This window comes from Lonchura striata, chromosome 5 (assembly GCF_050655825.1).
Source record: "Lonchura striata isolate lonStrDom1 chromosome 5, ASM5065582v1, whole genome shotgun sequence".
Lineage (NCBI taxonomy): Eukaryota > Metazoa > Chordata > Aves > Passeriformes > Estrildidae > Lonchura > Lonchura striata.
Genome location: NC_140707.1, coordinates 6,512,705 through 6,530,026, shown reverse-complemented (window position 1 = coordinate 6,530,026; position 17,322 = coordinate 6,512,705). Strand labels below are relative to the sequence as shown.

At 50.8% G+C, this 17,322-nt stretch overlaps 1 protein-coding gene across 1 annotated transcript in view; it reads right to left on the bottom strand.

Moving 5' to 3' along the window:
• LOC146767190 (uncharacterized) overlaps positions 1 to 10,937 on the bottom strand; it is a 162,658-nt gene extending 151,721 nt beyond the window's left edge. Inside the window, exon 1 of the mRNA XM_085581159.1 lies at positions 9,495 to 10,937. Coding sequence (XP_085437285.1) covers positions 9,495 to 10,312 — 818 coding nt within the window. The 5' untranslated portion in view covers positions 10,313 to 10,937. The remainder of the gene's footprint in view (positions 1 to 9,494) is intronic.
• Positions 10,938 to 17,322: the final 6,385 nt, after the last annotated feature.

The following is a 17,322-nucleotide window of genomic DNA, read 5'->3' as shown; positions in this document are numbered from 1 at the left end:
CTGATCTTACAAGCCAGGACACCCCACATCCTCATTGTCCCCATTGTCCCCAGTGTCCCCCTACTGTTCCAATGTCCCCAATGTCCCCGATGTCTCTGATGTCCCCAATGTCCACCCGTTATCCCTGATGTCCCCCCAAATGTTCCCACATCCCTGATGTCCCCCTATTGTCCTTTATGCTTTTGCATTGTCTCCATGTCCTCAGTGTCCACCCATTATCCCCGATGTCTCTGATGTCCCCAGTGTCCCCTCCCCATTGGCCCAAATATCTCAATGTCTCCAATGTCTCCACATTGTCCCCATGTCCCCGAATGTCTCCTATGCCCCCACACTGTCCCCATGTCCCCAGTGTCTCTCTGTTGTCCCCACATCCCTGATGTCCCTGATGTTCCCACATCCCTGATGTCCTCCCACATCCCCATTGTCCCCGATGTCCCCCCACATCCCTGATGTCCCCACATCCCAAATGTCCCCCCGTTGTCCCCGATGTCCCCACACCCATGACGCCCTGTCCCATCCCTCAGTGTCCCTGTTAGTGTCCACGCGGACGCCGCAGACGCGGGCGCTGCTGGGGGCACCGGGGCGGCTGCACTGCACCTTCGCGCCCCCGGCCAGGCCCTTCACGCTGCAGTGGCTGCGACACCGCCACGGCGCCACGTGGCGCCTGCTGGCCTTCGACTCGGCCGCTGCCCGCCGCACCGAGGCCGCGCCGGGGGTGCTGCTGTTCCTGGGGGGCCACGGGAGCCCCCCGGCACCGCACAGGTGAGGGGAGGGGAGGGGCTGCGGAGCCCTGCGGGGACAGCGGGGGGCGCCACCGAGCGGGGGGTGTCGGGTGCTCCCGGCCGCCTCCTGGCCACTATGGGGCGCCACTGGGCAGCCTCGGTCCTCCCGGCCGCTAGGGGGCGCTGGGGGCATGAAACCGCTTTTGTCATCCTGGCCACCAGGGGGCGCCGCTGGCACTGGAAAGCCTCGGTCCTCCCGGCCGCTAGGGGGCACTGCGGGCATTGAACGGTTTTTGGAAGGTTTTGGGAGCATTTTTCGGGGACATTTTTTGGGAAGTCCTGGGGGGGTTCGGTGAGTGATTTTGGGGGGTTTTGTTGGGGGGGGGCTTGGAAGCATTTTTTGTGTTTAGGGGGGTCGTTTTTGGGGGCATTTTTTGGGGGTTTTTTTGGGGGTTTTTGGGCACGGCCATGATCCTCCCAGCCGCCGGGGGGCGCCACTGAGGCCGAACGTTTCCTCGGTCCTCCCAGCCGCCGGGGGGCGCCAGGGAGGTGTCGCTGCAGCTGCCGCCGCTCTCGGTGTCGGACGACGGCGCCTTCATCTGCTCCATGAGCGCGCCCAGGGCAGGTGCAGCAGGTGCTGCGGCTGCACGTGATTGGTCAGTGCCGGGAATGGGCGGGGCCGGGGCTCCCAGTATGTCCCAGTCCCTCCCAGTACTTCCCAGTTCCCTCCCAGTATGTCCCAGACCCTCCCAGTATGTCCCAGACCCTCCCAGTCCCTCCCAGTATCCCCAGCTCACTGTCCCGTGTCCCAGCCCCTCCCCAGGTGTCCCTGCTGCCGTCCCAGCTGTCCCCGGGGCTCCCGGCCGAGCTGCGCTGCGACGCCGTTGGTTTCTTCCCGCTGGACGTGGAGATCCGCTGGGAGCGCCACGCCCACGGACACCCCAGGCCACGCTTGGGGGACACTGAGGGGGACACCGAGGGGGACACCTTGGTGACCACCCTGGGGCCCGGCTGGGACGTGCCACACCGGGTCACTGTGGTGGTGGCGGGTGAGGGACACATGGGGACATCAGGGATGGGGTTGGGGACACCTGGGGACATCAGGGAGGGGATGTGGATGGTCTTGGGACACCAGGACTGGAGCTGGGGACACCTGGGATGGGGTTTGGGACATTGAGGATAGAGTTGGGGACACCAGGATGAAGTTGGGGACATCAAGAGTGGGGTTGGGGACAGCTGGGGACATCGGGTTTGGAGGGTCTTGGGACAGCAGAGATGCCTGGGGACACTGGGGACAGGGTTGGGGATATCAGGAATGGGGTTGGGGACAGCTGGGATATGGCTGGGGACAGCTGGGATGGGGTTGGGGACACCGGGGATGGGGTTTGGGACACTGGGGACACGACTGGGATCTCCTAAGGGACATCAGGAGCAGAGCTGGGGACATCGGGGGGTGGCCGGTGCCACCAGGACGGGCTCGGTGCCACCCAGGGGTGTCAGTGTCACCCGGGGGTGTCGGTGACGTGTCCCCAGTGTCCCCACAGGTGCCACCAGGCCCAGCGTGGAGAACATGGCAGGGATGGGCCTGGTGGACATTTGGGGAGGTCTGGGGAGGTTTGGGGACATCTGGGGAGTTTGGGGACATTTGGGGAGGTTTGGGGATATTTGGGGATATTTGGGGACATTTGGAGAGTTTGGGGACATTTGGGGAGGTTTGGGGACATTTGGGGAGTTTGGGGACATTGGGGACACCGGTGGGGTTGGTGGCACTGGAGGAGTTTGTTCCAGTTTGGATTTTAAGGTTCTTTTTTAAAGCATTGATTAAAAAACCCAAAGCACGAATTTAAAGTCATTAGAGAACCAATTACCCAGCTCCAATTGTTCACTGAATTTTTTTTAAAAAGCAATTTTTAAAAAGTTCCGTTTCCCATTTTATCGATTTTTCATCAAATCTTCGCTTTTGTCACGGGAGAGAGAGGGCAAAAAAAGGAGAAAAAAATGGGGGGAAAAAGGAAAAAAAAGGAGATTTCCTTTCCCATTGTTCCTTCATCTCCACACATCCTAATCAATAGCAGGGAGTTAGCAATGATCAATAGTAGGGAGTTATCAATAATCAATAGTGAGTTATCAATAATCAATAGCGGATTATCAATAATCAATAGCAGTGAGTTATAAAAAATCAATAGCAGATTATCCATAATCAATAGCAGTGAGTTGTCAATAATCAATAGCAGATTATCAATAATCAATAGCAGGGAGTTATCAATGATCAATAGCAGGGAGTTATCAATTATCAATAGCAGGGAGTTATCAATAATAGCAGATTATCAATAATAGCAGTGAGTTATCAATAATCAATAGCAGATTATCAATAATCAGTAGCAGTGAGTTATCAATAATCAATAGCAGGGTGTTATCAATAATCAATAGCAGGGAGTTATCAATAATCAATAGCAGTGCATCATTCAATCGGCATTTTTCACAATATTACAAAGAAATCAATACAATATTATTTATTGATTATTGATTATTGATTATTGATAATTAATTATTAATTATTAACCATTACAAATAAATTTATCCGATATCAACTATTGATTATTGATTAATCAATATTGCAGAGAAATAAATTCAGTAGTAATTATTAATTCTTTATTATTACCAGAATTGCAAAGAAATAGACCCAATATCAACTATTGATTATTAATTAATCAACACTAAAAATAAGTTGATCTATTATTAATTATTAAGGATTAATTAATCAATATTACAGATAAGTCTATCCAATATTAATTATTAATTATTAATTATTAAGAATCAATATTACACATAAATTAATCCTATGTTATTAGTTATTTATTATTAATCAATATTACAAGGAAATCGATCCTATATTATTAATATTACAAAGTAACAAATCCAATAGTGTTAATCAATGTTAAAAATAAAATAATCCAATATAAATTATAAATTATTAATCAATATCACAAAGGAATCAATCTATGTTATTAGATATTAGTAATTATTAATTATTAATCACTCGATATTACAGAAACTTTTATCCACTCTTCATTATTATTTATTATTAATCAATGCTACAGAGGAATCAATCCAATGTCAATTATTTATTATTAATTAATCAATATCACAAATTAATAGTTCCAGTATTAGTTATTAATTATTGATTATTGATCAGTGTCACACAGGAATCGATCCAGCATTAGTTACTGATTATTGATTATTGATCAGTATCACACAGGAATCGATCCAAAGCTCGTTCCCGTGTAACGTTTCCCGCTCGCCGTGAGCTCTGAAAGCGCCGATCGCGGGTCTGTAAAATCACAAACTAATCACTAATTACACAAGTTAATTAATAATAAACTAATTATTACACAAGTTAGTTAGTACTAAATAACTAAACAAGTTAATTAGTAATGAAATAATAATTATAATAGCGATAAAATCAGAGCAATAAAAACGTGGACAATGAGGGTCAGGACACCACAAGATGATAAAAAATTAAGAATTTTGGACACCCAGGAGTTCTTGGGCACTGTGAAAACACCGATCAGTTGTTCTTGAAATGTTAAAAGTTTATTAATAATAAAATAGTTATTAAAAATATAAAATAAAAAATTAAAATAATAAAAATAATAAAATTAAAATACAAAATAAAATCAGAGTTATCAAAATCTGGACAATGACATTTAGGCCACCACAAGGCGATAAAAAGAAAATCATTTTGGATGCCCGGATGTTTTTGGGCACCGTGAAAAATGCCAGTTCTGGTTCTTTAAAATATTTTTAAAATTCCTGATTCAAACAAGTTAATTAGTAATAGAATAGTTATAAAAATAGCAATAAATAGGAGTAATAAAAATTTGGACAATGAGGGTCAAAGCACCACGAGATGATAAAAAATGAAGAATTTTGGACATCCAGGAGCTTTTGGGCACTGTGAAAACACAGATCAGTTGTTTCTGAAATTTTAAAAGTTTCTTAGTAATAAAACAATTATTAAGACATATAAAAATAAAAATAAAATAATAAGAAATAAAATAAAATAAAATGTAAAAATAAAATCAGAGTAATAAAATGTGGATAGCGAGGGTCAGGCACCATGAGACAATAAAAAATTAAGAATTTCAGACATCCAGGAGTTTTTGGGCACTGTGGAAAATAACAATCAGTTGTTTTTTAAATTTTAAAAGTTTATTAGTAATAAAATAGTGAGTAAAAAAAAAAATAGTAAATAAAATCAGAGTAATAAAAATGTGGACAATGAGGATGAGAACACCACAAGATGATAAAAAATGAATTTTGGACATCCAGGAGTTCTTGGGCACTGTGAAAAGCACCACTCGCTGGTTTTTGAAATTTAAAAATTTACTAATTCAAAAAGTTAATTAGTAACAAAATAGTTATAAAAATAGCAATGAAATCGGAGCAATAAGAATCTGGACAATGAGGGTCAGGACGACGACAAGACAATAAAAAGTGAAGAATTTTGGACATCTGGATGTTTTTGGGCACTGTGGAAAACACCAGTCAGTTGGTTTTTAAAATTGTAAAAGTTTATTAGTAATAAAACAGTTATTAAAAACCAGCAATTAAATCAGAGCAATAACAATGTGGACAATGAGGTCAGGACAGTGACAAGACAATAAAAAGCGAGGGATTACGGACGTCCGGATGGTTCGGGCACTGAGCTGCCAAAACCACGCCTTGAACAAGGAATAACCCTAAAAGCAGCAGCCTGTTGCATATTCATCGATCTCATGCATGATGCATCAATCCTGTCCAGCCACAGAGCCCGGAGCAGTGGCAGCCTCTTCTCAATCCCGCGGCGCCCGCAGGGCTGAGCAGGGCACGGAGAGGGAATTTCCTTTAATCAGGGAGCGCTTGTGGCAGCACATTGCTCTGCCTCCCAGCATTTTCCACAGAGGAGCACAGAGGGAAACGAAAGAGAAAACAATTTCTGTTTCTGCTCCTTGTTTTAGCATGTGGAACGTGTTTGGAGAATTGTTTAACGATTTGTTACCCAAATTGTTGTGGGGTGGTTGCTGGGTTGGGTTCTGGTGAGGATCGTTTGAGCCTGGGGCCAATCCAACCCACCTGGGGCTGGAATCTCAGAGAGGGTCACGAGTTGTGAGGAGTTACATTTGGGAGTTAGAAAAAGCAGTTTGTAGTTTTAGTATCTCCTTTAAACAATATATTAATAGAAAAAGCAGGTTAGTAGTTTTAGTGTCTCCTTTAAACAGTATATTAATGTATATTAGTATAGTTCTAATAAAGAAACCATTCATCCTTCTGAGCTGGAGTCAGGCATCGTCATTTCTTCCCCCCGGCTCGCCTGCATTTACAATAAGCTGTAAATTCTTTTTCTCTGCAAGATTTCGGTGTCCTGCGGCTGCTGTCCCAGTGCAAGTACCTCATTCCTTTCTTCCCACGCACAGAGTTTCTGTTTTAACCACAAAAGCTCCGTTTTAACCACAAATCTGCATTTACCCTACCATTAAAATGTTAATACAGCACTACTAATCAATGTAACATAATGCAAATCCTATTCAATTTAATACCTGCAAAAAGCCAACCATAAAATATGCATTTTTCACAGAGGACACCCCGAGGCTGCTGCAGGGACAGCGATGTCACCGCTGTGACGTTGTCGGGGACGGTGACATCATCAGGGACATCGCTGCTGTCACTTCTCCCCCCTCCCCAAACCACACTGGATTTGAGACGAATTCGGGGAATTTTCTGGGGATTTTCATTGCGATTGTCCCAAATGCTGATGGGAATTCCTGGGGTGACGTCACTGGGGACACTTGGGGACATTCTGAGGACGCTCTGGGGACACTGATGGGGGTGGCGGTGGGCCAGGGGCTGAATGAGTCCCTTGGTGCCTTGCAGCAGAGCCGGGTTATAAATGACAATAGAATAATCAGCTTTTGAAATTCTGTATTGCCTTCTGCACGTTGTTATTGATCACGAGGATTTTGCTGTGGTACTTGATATTGATATTGATTACTGATAATTCCTTGCAGCTGCTCGCTGGTACAATAAAATCGATCTGTTTATGTGTGCAGCGAATAACAAATTTACTGCTAGAGTAATAAACAGATATTATATCATAGGCCTTAATATATTAAAAATAGATAAACATTAAATAGATCAATAATAAATATTGAAATAGAGACTATGCAATGTTAAAATACTTTTGTGTGACTGACTCAGGTGTAAAACAATTCCAGTGTTTCTCACATCTGTGGACCAGCCTCACCAGGTGATACCAGTGACACAAAGCTCAGAAGAATTTATGAACTTATCAGGGGGCCTGAAACAACAGGGTGGAACCATGAGAAGAAATCAAAAATATTGACTTAATCTACAGAATGTTCTGCAGACAAGTCAGAGGTGAGACCCAAACACGAGCTCCTGGGACACCCAAACCTCCCGGGAGTGTTTGAATAATGTCAAAACTCAGGAGTGTGTTCGTGGCCCTGCAGTGGAACCGGATCCGGAGAACGAAGGGTTAAGTTGAGGGCGAGTTCTTTGGCCAGCCCCAAAACCCTTTTTTATCCCTGATTAAACTTTGTTTAGTAATCCCTTAGTGAACTTTGTTTTTCACACTCGGCTGGGATTTGGGGGGGCCGGGGGGGTCCCTGGACAGCCCCCGCTGCTGAGCACTGACCCCCCCTCACCGAGCACCGGGACCCCCCAACAACCGCACCCGCACCCCTTCAGTGCCCCCGACCCCCCCGAGCACCGGGCCCGGACCCCCTTTGTGCCCCCCACCCATCACGGGGGTTCCGCCCCCTCCCCTTTGACCCCCCAGAGCCGCGGGACCCCCGGGAACAGCGCCAGGACCGGGGGGGCCAGGGATGTGAGAATTGGATTCGTAAAGGATTCCCAAATCCTGGCAGAAAGCTCACACTGCCTTGGACTTGTCCATGCAAACTCTGAGATTTTATTGTGCCAGCGAGCAGCTGCAAGGAATTATCAATAATCAATATCAGTATGAGCACCTGAGCAAAATGCTGGGGGTCAATAGGAACCTGCAAAAGGCAACAGAGAAATGCCAAACCCAACAGAAAAAGCAGAAAAATGCAAAAGGCAACAAGGGAATGCAAAAGCCTTCTGAGTGCTCTCAGAATGGCCCCAGGTGCGGCTGGTAACGTCATCCCAGAAACTCCCATCAGCATGTGGGACAATGCCCATGAAAATTCCCAGAAAATTCTCCAAATTGGTCTCAGATCCCGCACGAGGAGGGGACTGGTGACGCCAGCGCTGTCCACCAGGATGTCACTGTCCCTGATGGCATCAGAGCGGTGCCATCGCTGCAGCAGCCTGGGGAGATCCTCCACGGCTTTTTGGCACCGTTGGGCCAGGGCGTGCCTGCTGGGCCACCGGGGCCGCCGGAGCCACCACAGGGACTCAAGAGGAGGTCGTGGATGTCCCCAAGTGTCCCCAGCAGGTGATCCTTGCCCAGGCAGGCACTGGCATCCCACAGCTGCTCAAACTCGGCCACTTCGGCCATCAAGGCCTCAGGGACATCGGGGGACACCTTCTTTGTCCCCTCCAGGATGGCCTCGATGTCCCCGAGCTGGCGCTGCAGCTCCTCGGGGAACCACCTGCCTCCTTCACACTCTTCCACCAAGCGCTCCAGCAGCCCCAGGGCCACCTGTGCCCAATGTCCCCTTCTGGTGGCCACCATGGCTTGGCTGCTGGCCACCACGGCCTCTCCCACGGCCTCGTTGGTGGCCGCAGCCACCTGGGCCTTGTGCATGGCCCTGCCAAGGCCCTCTTTTCCCTGCCCAGGGCCACCTTCAGCTGCTGGGCTGTGGCCACCAGGCTGCTCCCAGCTGTCCTCCTGCGGGTGGCCACGTTCTGCAGGTCCCCGGCCCGGATGGCAGCGATGGCCGCGTCCCAGCGGGCGTCGCGGAGCTCGGTGGCATCCCAGGCCAGCAGGGCCCGGCTGTCCTCGAGCCTGACCACCAACTCCTGCCAGGCCCAGGCCGCAGCTCTCACATCGGCCCAGGTGGCCCCTGGGGTGGCCCCAAGTGTGGCCAGAGCCTGGCCCAGGGAGGGGACACCATGGTGGCCCAGGGAGGTGACATCGCCCTGCTCCAGGGTCTCACTGAGACTCCAGGTGAAGTTCCTCAGGTTCCCGTGCAGGGACTCTGGGGACATGAGCTGCTGCTCGTCCCTCTGTAACCCGGTCACGGTGGCTGCCACCTCACCCAGGGTGGCCACCACATTCACCAGTGACTCTAGCTGGTATGGGTACACCTGGGGAGGGGACAGGGGAGGTGTCAGGGACCTGGTGGCACTTGTGGCCTCCTGCGGTGGTCCCTGTGTCCTCCCAGGGTCCCCTTTGTCCCCTCCTGAGGGCTCTGATGTCCCCTCTGTCCCTTTGTCACCCCCTCATCCCCTCTGTCACACCCCTGCCAGCCCCCACTGTCCGCTCTTCTTGCCCAGGGAGACTTAAACTGTGTCTGTGTCTCCCACAGTTTCTGCTCAGTCAGGCCTCAGATATCGGGCCCCTTTATCAGCTCCATTGCTTTTCTCTCTGTTTTATTCCCCATACGGGGGCACCAGGGCTCTGCCCAACAGGGGTCACTGGGGATCATCCAGCCTGGATCCTCCCATGGGGGATGGAGCTGCAGCAGCGCACCAAGCTCTTCCCTCACTCTCTTCCCTCACTCCAAGCTCTTCCCTCACTCCAAGCTCTTCCCTCACTCGGGGCACTCACAGGGCTTCCCTTAGTGGTGCCTCCGTCGGTGTTTGGTCAAGGTTGATCTCTGTGAGAAGCTCTTCCCACACTCCCCACACTCGTAGGGCCTCTCTCCGGTGTGGATGCGCCGGTGCACGGTGAGGTCAGAGTTGTGTTTGAATCCCCTCCCGCAGTCAGGGCAGCGGAAGGGCCTCTCCTCGGTGTGACTCCGCTCATGACTTAGGACATCGGAGCTGGTCCGAAACCTCTTCCCACACTGGGGACACTCGTAGGGCCTCTCCCCAGTGTGGATGCGCTGGTGTGTTCTCAGGCCTGAGCTCCTCCCAAAGCTCTTCCCACATTCCAAGCACTCGTAGGGCCGTTCCCCATTGTGGATAACCTGGTGCTGGATCAGGCCAGACATGCGTATGAAGCTCTTCCCACACTTCCCACACTCGTAGGGCCTCTCCCCGGTGTGGATGTGCCGGTGCACAGTGAGGCTGGAGTTGCGGTTGAAGCCCTTCCCGCAGTCGGGGCAGCAGTAGGGCCTCTCCTCTGTGTGAATCCGCTCATGTCTGAGGAGATTGGAGCTTCTCTGAAACCTCTTCCCACACTCCCCACACTCGTAGGGCCTCTCCCCAGTGTGGACCCTCTGGTGCTGGATCAGGCTGGATCTCCAGCTGAAACCCTTCCCACATTCCAAGCACTTGTGGGACTTCTCCCTGCCACGAGGCTTCTCCACCAGCTCCGAGCTCCGCCTGGATCTCCGCCCGCCTTCCTGGCTCAGGGGGGCTCTTTCCTCCCCGCAGCTCCCTGGGCTGGGTTTGCAGCTCCTCCTCCTGCAGCATCTCCGGGGCTTTTCCTCCTCCTCCATCCAGCCACGCCCTGGCAATGACAAATCCTGGTTTGGGGAAAGAACAAGAGGAGAGCACCTTGGAATGCAGGTTCCACCTTGCCCAAGTTCATCTCAGGAAGTCATTGGGAATCTTGTGTCTGTAAGAACCACCAAAACACCAAGATTCAGCCCAAACACACCACAAACTTCAAGACACAGAACAAAAACTCCCCAAACATCACAAGTCAGCAAAACCTCCTCCAAAACATAAAGATTCAGCTGCCACATAAAACCAAAGCACCAACATTTAACCCAAGAAAGCTCAGAAACACCAAGATTCACCCCCTGAAAATCGTGGATACCCCTCCACAATCACCTGCTGCATGTGGGGGGAGCAGCACTCCTGGGGCTGGGGAGAGGCTGCAGACACAGGGAGGGGTGGAACCTTCTCCTGCTTCCTCTTTCTGCTCCTCCTCCTCCTCCTCCTCCTCGTCACTCCTCATTCTCACACGCCTCTTCCTCCTCCTATTCCTCCTTCTCCTGCACAATCCCATCTTCTCCTGCCACATCCATCGTTTGACCATTTTGTTCCTCCACCCTGCTTCTCCTTCCCTTCTCCTCCTGCCCCCAGGCCCAGCACCCACTGCCGGCTCTCTCTTCCCCCCAGACCCACAGCATCCCAGCGCAGGGGCAGGGATGGAGCTGGGGCAGGTCGGGCTGGGGCAGCGCTGGGCTCTCGGCCGCTCCCGCCCGCACTCGGTCCCCACTGCAGCCGCTCCCGCCAGGACAGCGCGGGGGGGCCCGGCCTTGGCGCTGCCCCACTCCCACCTCCCCAAATTCCCCTCGCGGGGCCATGGGGCCGAGGGGGGGCGCAGGTGGGTCCAGGTGGGGAACGCGGGGAGCTGCGAGTCTGCCTGGCAACTGGTGAGTCATCAGCGCCGCGGGCTCTGATTGGCTGAGCTCGGCCCGAGCCCTGGGGCTGCAGCACAGAGGGGACACCCTGCTCCAGGGGGGATGTCCCACAAACGGGGGACCCCATGGAAGGAACAACAGGAAAGTGTCTTTACAAACAGATGCTCTGAATCTGCTCGGAGATAGGGCCAGGGAATTTTATGTTAGGAAGTGACAGGAGAAGACATCGGTTTCAGAAAATGTTACTAATTGATGATAGAGACTGCTGCTCAGCCAAGGTCCTGCTCTATTCATGAGCTTCCAGAAGAACAAGACTTAACAGAGCCATGAATATAGTTTGCTATATGAAAGCACGGAGTATATCAAGGTGGGTATGTAATAAGTGGATTGGGAAGTCTGTACCTCTCAAGTACTTCAGCCAATGGGGAAAGCAGAGGGAGATGTGGCCAGGAGAAATAGGATGAAAAGGAGGCTGTGTGCTCCAACAATTGGAGAGATCCCATGAGGACTGTCCCCTACTCTTTCCCATTTTTAGGAATTAAATTATTTTACAGGATTCTCTGTCTGCTTTGTGGACAGAATCCTCTGGTGATGTCAATTTTTCCACACACCTTGGGGCCCATCCGGAATTCCTTCCACTGTCCGGGGCGGCGGGCAGGGAGTGCAGCTGAAGGTGCCTCACCCACTTTGGGTGATCGGCTCCCTTGGCTGGCGGCGGCACCGGGGATTGATTGGGGACCCGGGAGTGACCAGGAGACAGACGAGTGACACATCAGGGGGTCTGTGAAGAGTCAGCAGGGAGAGAGCACTGAAAATCTCATCAGTGAGTGCCCTGGGATCCTCGGGGAGTGAACATGGCAGGGCACCCATGGAGGGGAGAAAAGGGAAAGCCAGGGAGGGGTCCTGGCCAAAGGGATGATGATCCCAAAATGTCTCTGAAGGGTCCCTTGGGAGAATGCAGAAGAAGTGGAGAAGGGATTTGGACAACAGGGGATGGATGGAGTTGGTGTGCTGGGAAGGAATCAGGTGAAGGGGAGTGTGCAGCAATATGGTTCAGGCAAGAAGCAGCAGGAGGAATCGATGTGGTAAGAAAAAGGATGATAGCAAAGAGGAGGAAGAGAAAAATACTCTGGATAGGGATGTTTTTCCACAGAGTCTTAACCTCACAATTTGCCAGCTAATATTTTGAATTCCCAGTTTCCAGGAGAGGAAAAGCAGGAGGTCAGGATGCCAGGGGTTTCTCTGCGCTGGCAGCGGCAGCACCGGGCGCAGAGGTGCGGCACCGGGAGCACGGGCTGGGGCCTGTGGGGAGCTGCGGGGCCGGGCCGGGGCTGTGGGGCAGCCGGGGCTCAGCGCCGGGCGCTGCCTGACCCCACCAGCCCCGGGCAGGGCCGGCAGTGGCCCCCGGCCCCCAGGAGGCTGCGGGACGCCCCGGCCGCTGCCCGGCCCCGGGGAGCTGCCGGCCCTGCCCGCCGGGGGGGCCGCCTTTGGACACTGCGGCAGGACAGGCACCGGCTCTGCCACACGGGCTGGGCAGGGACCCTGAGCACAACGGGGAAAACAAAGGAACAGCTGGGAAATGCAGAGTGCACATGGAAGGATCAGGATTTGCTGTTCAGGATTTGCTTTGGGTCCCTGCAGAAAGGAAAGGTTTTGCAGAAAGCTCAGCAGCTCTCAGAGGATGAGCACCCACAGGCAGTGACCGGGGCTGCAGGAGTGGCACAAGAAGCCCTGCAGCACTTGGGCACAAGGGCACAGCAGCTGAAGGCAAGAAGGGATGAGCAAAAGGCCAAGCTGAAGGCAAAGGCCATGGCAGAGTTCCCACAGCCCCTGAGGGATCAACCCCAGGGCCCAAGGGGGCCCCAGCACCCAGGGCATGATGGGGTCGGCCACAAGCACCTGGCAGAGGCATTGCCCTCCTGGCCAGGGCAGAGCCCACCCAAACAGCCCCTGGGAAGGAGTCAGGGCTCCAGCTGCAGCCCACAAGGACACTGCAAGCACAGACAGCAGCACCCTCAGCAGGAGCAAGTCCACCCCTGCATGGACATGGATTGGCAGGGCTCTCTGAGCTCCCATCCCACCGGGGACCCACCACACTGGAGCCCTGGAGAACATTCAGGCTGCGTCTGCATCCAGAGGAGGCCTCTCCTGATGGACACAGGGGCCTCTCCATCCACTCTGAATCTTACACCTAAGGGGGGAAAACTGTAAAGGAATGTTTTCATTATTAAGGGAATAAATGGGAAAGCTGAGCTGGTATCATTTGTTCAATCATTATTACATGCTTTGGAGGATAGATTTGAAATAACTAATTTCTTTTTCTTCCTACTCTGATTGTAATTAACTAGGAAGGAATTTGATGGTGGCATTGCAATATTGTAAAAGGTGATACAGAGGCTATTGCTGCTGTACCTTTGTGTCAAATGTCTGCCAAGGCCTCTGCTGAAGGGAACCCAGAGGTGTGGGCAGCCCCATGGAAAGACGGAAAATTTGATGTGGAGCCTCTCCAAGTTACTTGGAAGCAACCAGGACAAGTGGTGTCTAAAAGCAACAACCTGTTCCAGGGGAGGGAAGGAAGGGCTCACAGCCTGGTATGGAGTCCCTGCCAAAGGCAGGGCCCTTGGAGCCAGGGATGTCTCCCTACAGCACTCCTATCCTGCCAGTCAGGGAATCAAATGGCTCCAATGAGGAGAACAAGAACAAGTGCTAGCCAAAGACCCTGTGAAATGGCTCAATTTGCTATCGAAAAAATACCTTTTGAGTATCTGAAAAAGAAGTGGAAATGATGGAGACAAAGATTAAATATTTGGGACATATTTTGAGTGAAGGTTTATGGTAGATTGACCTAGAGAAGGTCTGGGCAATATGAGAAGTAACATTTCCCAAGACCAAAAAAGATCTGCGACAATTCTGAGGATTAACAGGAATTCCACAGCCTGGATTGAGGATTCTCTGTTCCAGCCAGAGCATTGCAGGACTTTTTAACCCCAGACAGCCTCCAGGCTGGGGTATGGACAGGAGAAAGTGAGCAAAACTTGAGAAAATGAACAACCAAAAATATTGATGCCTCAGCTGGGGCTCTTCCACACTCAGAAAAGAAATTGGAATTGCAGGTGAATGTTCAACAGGGCCATGCCAAAGGAATCCTTGGGCCAAAATGTTTCACCCAGTGGCCAGATTGCCCTCATTGTCTGCAGAATTGTGCAGCCACAGCTTCAATGGGAACCAAGGCCCAAAACCTGATGACAACAGGATCTCCAACTGTTCCAGTCTGCCATCAAGTTCAAGCTTTGATAAGCAAAAGAGCCTCGCAATGGATGAGCAGTGCTCGGTTATTACAGTGTGAAACTTGTTCAGTGGCACAGGAGGGTTCAGAACTGAGGACAGGGGAAGGGTTTAACCCAGCCTCCTGTTTGAACAGCCCACAGAGGGGCTGGGAAGAAACCCAGCACTGCATTCAAGTGACACAGCTCCAGACCCAGCCTGGGGGAGATTCAGGAGACATTGCCTGGCCTGAGGCAGAAAATGTCTTTGTGGATGGCTCTTCAAGGGCAGCAGAAGGGAAAAGAGTTCCAAGACACGCTGTTATTGAGGAAAGGGAATCAGACAAAGCACAGGTTACCCCCCATGGTCAGCTCAACCAGCACAGCTGTGTGTGCTTGTAAGAGCCTGGCACTGAAATGCCCTGAGCAGGAAGGCTTCAATATCTTCTGGTGACACCATCCCACCTAACAGGGGGGCAAAAGCAATTCTGATTGCTCAGCAACCACTGGATCACTTACTAAGGTATTTCTAAAAGACATAATTCCAATAAAAGGGATTGTGGAAGCAACAGACTCAGGAAGCAGAACTCATTTTACAGGAAAGATCCTCCAGGGGGTTATGGCAGCTTTAGGAATACAATGGGACCTCCGTAACGGCTTGGCAACCCCAGAGCTCAGGCTGGGTACAAAGAATGAAAGGGGAAAGAAAGAAACACCTTTGGAAGCTGGGGATAGAGACCAAGATGCCATGGGTATGGTTTTTGCCATTGGCTTGGGCAAGAAGAAAGGCCAGACCCAGGGCAGATATTCCATTATTTCCCTTGCAATTGATATCAGGAATTCCTTACCCTGGGAATTCTCCACCTAGTGCAGGGTGGAGATAAGGGATGCACATTTAAAGCAGTCTGTGGCCAGAATCCCGTCTCTGGTGCAATCTCTCCCCCAGGAAGCTGGGCTGGCACAGAGCCTGCCTTGGCACTTTGCTGCTGCCAACATCCAAGCAGGACATGGGCTCTGCCTAAGGAGTGCAAAGCAGCACCACTGGTGGCCAAGTGGCGTGGCCCATGCCAAGGGGCCCCGAGGCCAGAAACAGCCGCCAGCACAGCTGAACACGGGGGGACCCCTCAGCCTGGGCTCCAGGTCTCTGCAGCCCCGGAGATTTGCACTTCCCGCCTGCAGCAGGAGGATGGGAGGCCCCCCTGAGCCTGCACTGAAGGCAGCGCAGCAGCAGCCAGGGCTCCACAGCGGGGCAAGGCCCTGGGCCTGCCCACACCTCCTCTGCTGAAATCCTCGGCCTGGCCACCCTCCCTGGGCAGCTCCAGCCACCGGGGCCAGCCCTTGCTGCCACTGCTGCAGCTTCAGTGCTCGCTGGGCCTGCACTGCCACAGCTGCTGGGGACACACCGGGACAATTCCACTCACTTACACTCACACTACATTAGCTGGGTTGGTGGAAAATGTAGCAAGTTTCATTAAAAAAAAAAATTATTTTTCTACTCAGGCTTGGTTTGCCTTTGCCTTGGGGAAAGAAATTTTAACAGCAGAAGCAAAGAAATCCGGGTCCAACCAGAAACCAAACAGTAAAAACTGCAGGACTTGAAACTACAGAACATTAAACCAATCCATTTAGATTGGTTCAGACTGCACAACTTTGGGAAAAACCTAGTAAAACCCACATGTAATAGAACGATTTACTCTGCACACCCGGGTTATGTGGGGATGGAATGATTTTTGTTGTACATCCTGGCCAGAATCAAGGAATGCCTTGATTCTAACACTAAAAAGAATAGTGAAGTTTTTCTTTTTCCTGCAGTTTCAGTGCAAAGTTTAGAGCATTAGAGTATATTTTTATTACTCATACTTCTATATAGCTGGTTAGGTTTGGGTAAAGGAGGTGAGAATGAGTTTTTCTTCCGAGGGGAAGTAGAAAAAGCTGAATTACGTTGGGATTTTTTGTCTATGTTCATGCGTAGCTGCAAAAGATACCAAAATTTTGATCTGAGCTTTTTGAAGTTCACCTTTAGGCTGCATCACTAGAAGAGATTTAAAGGTGATCCCTAAACTCTTAAGCAGGCAGCCAAGAGATGAGCTTTAGAAATGCAAATTAACACTGCTGGGGCAAACTGGGGACAATGTACCTGGCTCTTCTTGCCTGGGGCAGGAATTGGCTGATTCCCTCTGCCCCTCACCCCAAGCTCTGCCTGCTTGCACAGATGGAATCTGCACAGCTGAAGGCAGAGCCCATGCTGAGGATCTCTGACTCTGCAACAGAAATGGCTGAAGCTGCAAAGGGAAACAGCAAATGGAGAATGTTGGGAAAACTTCACTAAAATAAGAGGGGGATTATCCCTCTGCCCACTCCAACATCTGCTGTCACTGTCTATGCTGTACAGGGTGTATCACAGCACTGGGGTTTTTGCTATAACAAGTTCAGGAAAATCAGCTGGAATTCAAATATTGATGATGTAATTCAAAAAAAGCAGTCAATTGATGCAGCCCCGGCTGGAGGGAGCATCCAAAAATGGGGAAAAGTTGCATGGCCACCAGAACAAATCCTACAACACCGTGGACCAGCCCCTGGGAATGCAAACCAATTCATATCATCAGACAGAGAACCCATTTATCATTTCAATGGCATCATTAGATTACAAGCTGTCCTCGGAATAAGAACCAACCAGACAGCTCCAGCTCCTGACCTTCCTGCCGACCAAGCCACTGAAATGAAAAACAAAACATTTCACCAGGGCATGGGATCAGATTATATGTCAGCAGAAAAAACAGGAGTTTGTGGAAAACTAAACGGCTCAAACTGCTGCTGGTAAAGAGATGGCAAGGGAAAATGGTAAAAAAGCTAACAAAGGAAATAGGAGAGCAG